Raw genomic sequence first — 9,072 nt, 5'->3', positions numbered from 1 at the left:
TCATTCGTCGATCACTTCCAAAATAAGGTGCCCGGCTTCAACTCGGCCGCGCGAGTTTACAGGTAACGTTCAAAGCAGTACACTTGTATTTGTGCGGTATGTTGTGTTCTCAGTTTGCGGCGTACCGAGAGCTTTAAATCTCCTTAGTAAGATACAAGGGAGGGCACGAGAACTTTACAAATGCGACTCTACAAGTACTCGAGTACTGGGGACAGGTACTATCGTAATGGTTCGTTGTAATTATACGAGTAATACCGCCTCTTCGATCGGCCAAGACCGGGACCCTACTGTACTGGCCGATTTCAAAAGTATCCGGACACCTTGGCGCGAATTTGTATGAGGCTTGGCGCCAAAGTGTCCAGATACTTTTGAAATCGATTAGTACCGTACTCGGGTACTCGAGTGTATGGTGCCTTCAAAACAGTTCTGGGGTTCGTGACCTGGCGGCCTAAGAATCTAATTAGATTAGATTAGATTAGATCAGGTACGCTTTGGTTAATGCACTTTCCTGATCCAGACAGGGCTGCTCCCTCATCGGGAAGAAGATCTTATCGATAATCAGGCTTGGCACTGATCCCTTGCTTGGACTGTCCTGCACATCCCTCCCTTCCTCCCCTCTCCCCCACCTCAACCCATGCACGTCCCTCCATTGAGTTTAAACTTGCCACCCAATCGAACCCTTCTCCCACGCATTTACCGTGAACAATCATGGGGAACGGTCGAGGACGCGGAAGGGGCGGAAGGGGCGGAAGAAGCAGTTATCCCACCAGAGGCCATCGGGGTCGGTCTCGGGGCGGTGGATATCAAGGTGGCGGATCTTCTGTGCTGGATAGCGGATATCAGGGTTTCGCAAGCAATAGCTATTATGGCTATGCCAACCAACCCTCTCATATACCAGCAGTTGTGAGCGACGGTGGTTCTTTCGGGAATATCAGTCATGGCTTTCATGGTCTTCGTAGTTCCCAAGGTATTGGCATATTGTCGCAATAGTTAACCTGTCAATGTGGCTTACGCGTTTTTAGATGCGCCATATACACTTGTGGATGAAGCACAGAATACGGGACACCACCTCAGGGATTGGGGGAGCACTTCCGCGCTTCGCCACTCGGCTGTCAAGTTTGTTCCGTCCTCTACAGGCAATTTAGTCCTGACGGACCTGTTCAAACCATTGAATCTCGCTGTCAGCCCGGAAAAGCAGGAGGAAAACACTTCTGATGGCGGTGTAGAAAAAAATACCTCTCCAGATCTCGACCCATCCGTCACATCCGCGAATATGGATAAGCTTCAAGAAGATTTATCTCAAATTGTTAAAATGTCTAGATTGAAGCTCAGCAACACGAGGACCCACACCCGTGCCGAACAAGATTTGGTTACTGGAACGGCCTCGGTAACTCCTGGATTTGTGATTGATCTTACCGGGGACCCTAGCCTATCACCTAAGCAAGAAGTTCCTGGCCGTGTAGATTCACCTACTCTATCTACTTCTTCTAGTGAAGAGATTGTTTTTGTTCCGCGAAGAAATCGTGGTGATACTGCTGCGAAGGCATCCGCTAGAGTGACCTCTGGACCTCCAGGAGGACAACAACCGAAGGAGCAGGTGGCTCATATTAAGGCCTCAGAGACCGTCGCGCAACTGACGCCAATAGACAGGCCAGATATCCGGACGGACCCGACAACTAGGTTTCAGTTTGGGGTGAAAGCAAGCGTTGCTGTTGCGGATTCCGTTCACAAACCTCCCCTGTGTCTTGCAGAGGTGTCGAGTGACACGGAAGGTCCTGTGGAAGTATTGTGTGTGGTTGGGAATGAAAGGGCTGAGAGGTCAATATCCGGTAAGAGAAAAGGGAAAGGCGCGGGTCGAAAAAGGAAGGACAATGACGAAGACGATGAAGCCCTCAGAGACTATCAGGAAAATGTTTTGGCGCAAATGCTTGCTGAGAGGGCAGAGGAAGCGGGCGAGAGTTCTAATACGATTCGTACTGGAAATCTTGCTGATGAGAATGATTGGCTCGACGCAACGGATTTGGATGAGAAGGCGGAGGGTGAGGCTGTCATTGACGAGTACAAGAGAGAGCTATGGGAACCAGAATATCTTCAGGACCTGGACCTTCTTGACACGGCGAGCGAAGGGCCTCACGGTATTGTCAAAGCAGTCCTCGGGAAGAGACAACGCCCCAGTGGTTTACAATACATGGTTATATGGCAGAACGATGAAACAGAAACCCCAAAGTGGGTATTGGCGGAAAAATTAGATTCGAGTTCAGATCACAAGATTAAAGAATTTCTCGTTCTTGAAGAGAAGAATCTTGTAGAAGAATTTTCATCCTCTGATGACAGTGACGACGAGGAGGATGATGAAGACCTTAAGCTTGCTAGATTGCTTCAGAGAAAAGAGGAGTTAGGCATTGTAGATGGTTCTGATCTTGATAGTCTCGATGCTGAAATCATGGAGCTCGATGCCGACTTCTTTCCTTTGGGTAAAACAGGGAAGAAAAAGACAAAGAGGCGCAGAAGGGGTAATGATATCGACCCAGAAGACTTTGTGCCCGACCCTAGCACTGGCCATTTCCCCTCCGCCTCATGGATGGCAGACTCTTATGAGGGTTTCGACGTCATGGAATGGGACAGGCCCAGTTTAGCAAAACGCAAGGGCAAAGGAAAGCAGCACTCGCTTAACCCGTTTGATTCCGAGCAAGAGGAGGCGCTGCGGGCAACTTGGGTAAAAGACCGTGAGAGGAAGAAGGTGCGCAAGCAGGAACGAGAGGCACGCAGGGCAGAGGGAATGCTTGGCAAAAAGGCACAGAAGGCCGGCAAACGTGACTCAAATGCTAAATTTCCAGAAGGGATCACGATGGAGGAGTTGAAGTGCAAAATTCAGACCTTCTTGGAGAATGATATTCAATGGTGCGTATTGCCCTCAATCTATCATTTAATTTCACGCTAACACTTGCCTAGCCTAACCCTTCCACCTATGGACAAGAAGAGCCGCAAGACTGTCCACCATATTGCGATGGCATTCAACCTAAGATCGAAGTCGTTTGGTTCGGGTAAGACCCGTTTTCCAACTTTGACCAAAACCTCCGACCCGGCCATCTACAAGGAGGACAGTGCGAGGGTTGCTCAAATTATGGACGCCGGGGGGTTTCTTTCCCATCCTGGCATTGGTGGTGGACGGAGGGGAGGAGGGAAGAGGGGCGGTGGGCGTGGCGGTGGTAGCGCTGGGCGTGCTCGTGGAGCGGAGGGTGTTGTCCGCCACAGAGAGGGCGACATCGTTGGCGCAGGGGCCGCAGAACTTGGTGAAGATAACCGTGGCCGGATAATGCTCGAGAAGATGGGATACAAAGCGGGCATGGCTCTGGGCGCTACTAATAATAAGGGAATCGTTGTTCCGCTCGCTGCCGTTGTTAAGGTGGGGAAGGCCGGTCTTGGTTAAGTCCTGATAGTGTGTTGCTAGAGGCGTAGTATTTGTTTCCTTTCTATCTTGATACCCCCTACGGTTTCAATTGGCAGATCCCAACTTTCACGTTTCTGGGCTTTCTACGGGATCTATCTTGCTCTGGCTATCGGAAATCCACTGAAGATTAGGCTTGTCTTGGGTATTCAGAGTGATGAAACCAAAAGTATTTCCTTTGTGAGTATTTGGAATTCGGGCAGTTAGAATTGCAGATGGCGGAATTTGTACTGTACAGTTCGGTGAGATATTTGATCATTGGTTGTGCATTTTACGCCAAAAATGTTGTTTTTCCTAGCTTTATCACACAACCAGAAGTTATCCGAGTAGGGCTATTTTTCGCGCACTAAAGTACCTGTATATCATACTTTAACAAACATTGAGAATTGAGAAGAGAAAAAAATACTTGGGTTTAGCAGCAAGTGTGAACTTCTGAACCGGGAAATTCTCGAAATAATCATCTCGAATGAGCTGCTGTACAAATTTTGGCCGCTTAAACTACGTTTTCAAGCTCTTCTACACAATAGGCCCCATAGCGGGAGATTCCCATGTCAGTCAGGAGTATTGGCGGTGGAGTACAGATCACTAGATTCTCAGCTATTTAAAGATACACTCTGGCGGGAATCCAGGATGGGGTTGATATAATGGGCACGAATTTCTCACGTTCATTCTTTTTCCCCCCTATTTAGTGTGTCTGCTATGCTGCGATGAGGTACTAGTATTCCCTTGTCTCATGGATAGATAGGTGTTCAGGCATGTAGATGTGGGCTACCCTATTGGCAAAAGTGGACGACCCATTTCTGCCAGAGGGGTAAGGGGTGACTGCATTGTGGGGTTGTGGAAATGCACTCGCTAGACATGGAATGTAAATGGGTGGAGGAGGGTAGCTGAGATGTTATTGGAGGTTCAATTTTCTTGAATGTTGGGGAGAGTATCATAGAATTTACGAACCATTACTACAGCTTGCTATATTTTGTGTGCTACACCTCTGTCGACTGTGCGGTGCGAACGCACGCCTGTCTGGCTGGTGTTCTAGTAATGTGGTGCGTTGCAGTGGCTCATACTACTGATACCGTGCAGAAAATTGGGGGGATTTCTTAGGGTAGGGGGCCCCACAAAATTTTACACAGAGCAACAGGTTTTTTTTCCCGTAAGAGTTTATGTTGGGTAAAGTGCTGATTAGTTAGGTTTCCTTGCAACAGGTGGATTTTAGATATCATAGCCGGCCCACAGAGATTGGGGGATGATTGGACAAAAGACTTAAGGAGGAGGTTAGGGTGGCATGTGAGGGGAGGATTGTGGGGGGGGGGGGGGGGTGCTACTAAGGAAGAGTTAAGTTGGCCCACGATATTCTCATCCGCGATGCCGGGGGTTAATTGTGTATTCAAGATGTACCGTGCTTGGGTTTGGATAATACAACTCCTTCCCCAAGAACACTAGCTAGATCATCCAAGCCTATGCATTTGGCAAATACCATATTTCCTAGCAATTAGGATCTAGATACGACAGATAGCTTTTTTAGGACCTACTAGTCTACCAGTTTACACACACTCGCCCTAACCACCGATAACCCACATGTATCAAAAAAAGTTTCACGGGGGGGTTTTCAGCTAAATCCTTCCTCAGATTTGAAAGTGTCCGGAGAGGAGACGATGGCGGGCGGACCAATGAAGGCAGAGGAGCAACTAGGGTCTCAATTTTGTACGATATCGGGCTCTTATTGCCCTTCCACCCCCACTCCTCCGCCCTCACCACTCCTGGGGCACGTTGGTTACCATATTATTAGTTTTTCTCAAAGAGGAATTACCGTCCTCGGGGGGAATCAAACATGGACGGGAAGTCCGACACGCCGGAACCACAACGTTAACCAGTTGGGCCATGATTCCGGCAACAAGTATTCCCTTTATAATCGTCTCTTATTCCCAGGATAACTGGGAAAAATTGCTCGCGGTGTAGGGATTTTTGCGGTAGAGATCGAGTTGTCTTCTGGCCGGTCAGGGGATTTCGCTCACCCGGGAATTTGGGAATTATATCACTGGCACAGCGCTGACTGCAATTACGGTGGTGCTGCCTTGGGTATCCCTCAATGCTGAGTTTGCCTCTAACGCCGGGTCGATCGCAAAAACTGCCATGCGTCAGAAGACAGCTGCCGAGTAGGTTAAGTGATTGTGGAAATCTTCGAAAGAGGATTACGGGGTTTTTTTTTTAAGACTATTTGGGTATCGTATCAAGGGCACCCCAATGCGTCTCTCTTCAGTTGCCCGGGCTGTCTTCCAGAGAACGGTTTAATCCACAGGCTGCACATGTTGCTGCTATATGACCCCAGCCAGAGAGCCTACTACTCCCCCTCCCTTTCATATATAATAGGTATAATAACAGCTGGTTAACCAAATTTTCTGTAACGTGAAATGGCCGGTATCTATGATAGTTGTATCGTATCATATCCTATGCTATCATATGTAAACTTACTTTTTAAACCCTGCTCCCTCCCGAGTGACACAACATGATTTCTGCAACTGCACTGCCACGCCCCCAAACAATCCCAAACAAACACATATCATACCATACACGAACACAATTCGCTAAATCTCAAACTGTTTTACCCCCCTTCTCCTTTCTTTGCAAATACCCGTATCATAGTATAATAATAATATTATTATAGATTTGGGCTCCATTCCCCCACGTTCCCAAATAAATAAGCCCACCCGGGCCCATACGAGAGTGACCAACACTATCCTATAGAGGAAGAAGTCCAAAATGTTCACCGGAATCGGAACCGGAAAAGCAGCGAAATATCATAGTACCAATGTTCCGAGCCCGGTTATATGACCCGTCCATTCTCGAAATTTAGTGTGGGGTGGGAAAGCCTGAATCACCATTCACTCGGTCACAAGCTAGGAAGTGTGGCCGAGGAGACGCTGCCATGTTTAATATTCGCCTGCAAAAAAAAAAAAAAAAAAAGGGCCATTTTCACGGGTCAAAAATCAGGTCTATTGGGCAGGTATTCATGGTTAAAGGGAAAAAAACGCCTCCTGATTCCAACAGACCCCACAAACCTCGTAATGCGATATTTACCTCAACCAAGCACTAGACCCAGACCATTTTGAATATAGAAGAAAGTGCAATTCCTCGAGCACGTTTTGATCTTCTTGAACGGGAATTCCGGGATTCGGTACTGGCGTCCCATTCTTTGTAGCGCCTACAGGACCACACAAGACAGCATACAACGGGCTATGCATCCCGATCGACAATTCGAACCCCTGATGCGGAGTCACAATAGGCAAGTTGGGTCTGGAAGACCATAGAGAGGTAGCCGACGGCACAGTGGATACTGGTAGTACTATAATAGTACATCCACTAAACTTCTGCGCCCACACGGGACTCGGAACTCTGGCTTTTTAGCTTGCTGGAGAGGGGCATGGACTCGAATACCTATACAAGACCGTCTCCTGTTCAAGCTGCCTTTAAAGATAATTAAGCAGGAATGCAGCACCCAAGAGCATTATTCGATACCTGGAAGAACATGCGTTTCTCGAGGGGTCTCGTGAGGATACATTTCTATCCCGGACTCCCACCTCAACCCCCGCCCCGGCAGTTCCCTGATCCTTGAAGAAGAAAAAAAGAAAAAAAAAAGACTTTCCTTTCCCTTTCCTCTTCTTCCTCGCAAAGTGGCGTTCGGAAGACACCTCCGCGATGTCATTTCAAGCCAGGGGGGTCGAAACGTTGCATGTAAGCCATGAAGTTCCCGGGTTTCCAGGTTATCACTTTATCCCTACAATAGTATTGTGATTGTGCACGTGTTGGCTATCGCGGCTGCTTGTGGTTTCATTGATCTTTGTCGGAGAAGCCCTGACCTTCAATACCTCCTCACCAAGCTCAATCTCCATTGATCAGGTAGTGTAGTATGATATAAAGGTCACACATATTAGTTAGAGGCTCAGCAGGGTTAGAAGAAGATAAAACGAGAGTTTTTTGTCATTACTTTTTCATTCGGAGGATCCCACTCTTGTACCATACCACAGAATACTCAGTGCTCGTAAGGCCTCACTCGGGACCTCGAGCCCCCGCGTTTGCTCCCGCAGGCGTCAGTAACCCCACCAGGATCCCACCTGACCGCAGCGCTCTTGCTCATTTAGATGTTTTGCGTGCAAATTTTTCTGTCCCACTTGCTTGGGTTCCGCCCTCCTATCGGGGATTGCCGCGTGTTTGGCAGGTGGTGGCGTTCCCAGCAGACAAGCAATGAAGGGTAATGTTCGATTGTGGGAATAATGGCATAAGGACAACTAACTACCTTATCAGATGATCCGGAAATACTTTTTCGATTCCTTCAAGGGTATCATAGTACGGTAGTGCAGGGCTTAGTACTAGTACCGGTACTGTACAGTACAGTACAGTACAGTGATGTAAAAAAAATCACCTGAAATGTGATCAGATCGACCCAATCAACCCACTTGATCAGATTCCTCTCTTGGTATCATACTGCCACAACATTCCCCCTTGGCAACAGCGAAACATCCCTTGCAAGGAGGGGAAGGGAGTAGGGATGAGCCCAGAAAAGGAAGCAATATCATACCTCTGAATCGCTTCCACCTTCCTCGAGGTCTCGAAGGCCTATGCCAATGTGTAAGTTTTTCAGTTGAATCGCAGAAACCAACATCAACCTTACTTAACTAGCTTACGATAACTCAGCGTCACGAGGATTGCCGGGGCGGGGGTTCAAGATTGAGTTCAAACCACTACTGAAGTATGGCTGAATATGTGGACTGCAGGGGAGCCAGGTCTTGGACATGAACATCTTCTATATACATAATTCCATTAAGGTCATAAATAGACATCTTTTCTACACTATATTCAAAAATCCAATATAATCTTTATAGTATACCAATAAAAGGGCAGTAATTCTCCTTTTTCCAAAACAAAGGCCTTTAAATCCTGAGGTAAAGCATAAAGCTATGTAAGGTATATACTAATTATCTCACTTTAGTGTATTGTAAAAAGCTCACTTCCAAATTTTGTAGTATGGTAAAAGGCCATTTGGAGTGCTAGCTAGCAATAATATTATCTAATTCTTAGCTATATAGTATGATACTTTTACTGATCTAATAGCTTTCATTTATTTTTAGTAAGCAAGAGGTAGAGAGGGTAATAGGATAAATTCTATTTTCTTACATACTTGGCTTGGCATTTATAAAGAAGGCCTATATAAAGAGGTCCATCACCTCTTCCTCCTTCTCTTCTTTTCTTATCAACTTCTCTTACTTTTCTTTCCCTCATATATAACACTACACAATATTATATACAATACTACACATATTACTCCATTGATATCACATAATACTACAAACAATATTTTACACAACAACATACTGGTAGGAAGAAAATATAAGTGGATAGTTGGGAGTATTTACTAATAAAACAGATAGAATAATAGCTGAGCCAGTGGGTAGGTATTTACTAACAAGAGGGATAGAATTATAGGTGGACTGGTGGGTGGGCATTTACTAACAGGAGGGATGGAATTGTAGGTGGGCTGGTAGGTGGGCATTTACTAACAGGAGGAATAGAATTATAGGTGGGCTGGTGGGTGGGCATTTACTAACAGGAGGGATGGAATTATAGGTGGG

General features: G+C 46.7%; 1 protein-coding gene; it reads left to right on the top strand.

Annotated features, from left to right (window-relative positions):
* Nucleotides 1–639: 639 nt before the first annotated feature.
* On the top strand, nucleotides 640–3,726 carry GSTUM_00003762001 (uncharacterized protein). XM_002837519.2 has 3 exons: nucleotides 640–967; nucleotides 1,023–2,901; nucleotides 2,953–3,726. Exons 1-3 carry the CDS (start codon nucleotides 709–711, stop codon nucleotides 3,428–3,430), a joined length of 2,616 nt encoding a protein of 871 aa, XP_002837565.1. The 5' UTR covers nucleotides 640–708; the 3' UTR covers nucleotides 3,431–3,726.
* The last annotated feature ends 5,346 nt before the right edge of the window (nucleotides 3,727–9,072 follow it).

The sequence above is a fragment of the Tuber melanosporum genome, assembly GCF_000151645.1.
Source record: "Tuber melanosporum whole genome shotgun sequence assembly, scaffold_190, strain Mel28".
Classification (NCBI taxonomy): domain Eukaryota; kingdom Fungi; phylum Ascomycota; class Pezizomycetes; order Pezizales; family Tuberaceae; genus Tuber; species Tuber melanosporum.
This window is presented reverse-complemented; position numbering and strand designations above follow the sequence as displayed.

What these genes read in the sequence shown, in the direction of transcription:
- GSTUM_00003762001 (XM_002837519.2), top strand. Translation starts at nt 709, where the DNA reads ATGGGGAACGGTCGAGGACGCGGAAGGGGCGGAAGGGGCGGAAGAAGC. An exon ending in TGGTCTTCGTAGTTCCCAAG is followed by an intron (nt 968 to 1,022) that starts GTATTGGCATAT and finishes ACGCGTTTTTAG; the next exon opens with ATGCGCCATATACACTTGTG. An exon ending in TTGGAGAATGATATTCAATG is followed by an intron (nt 2,902 to 2,952) that starts GTGCGTATTGCC and finishes ACACTTGCCTAG; the next exon opens with CCTAACCCTTCCACCTATGG.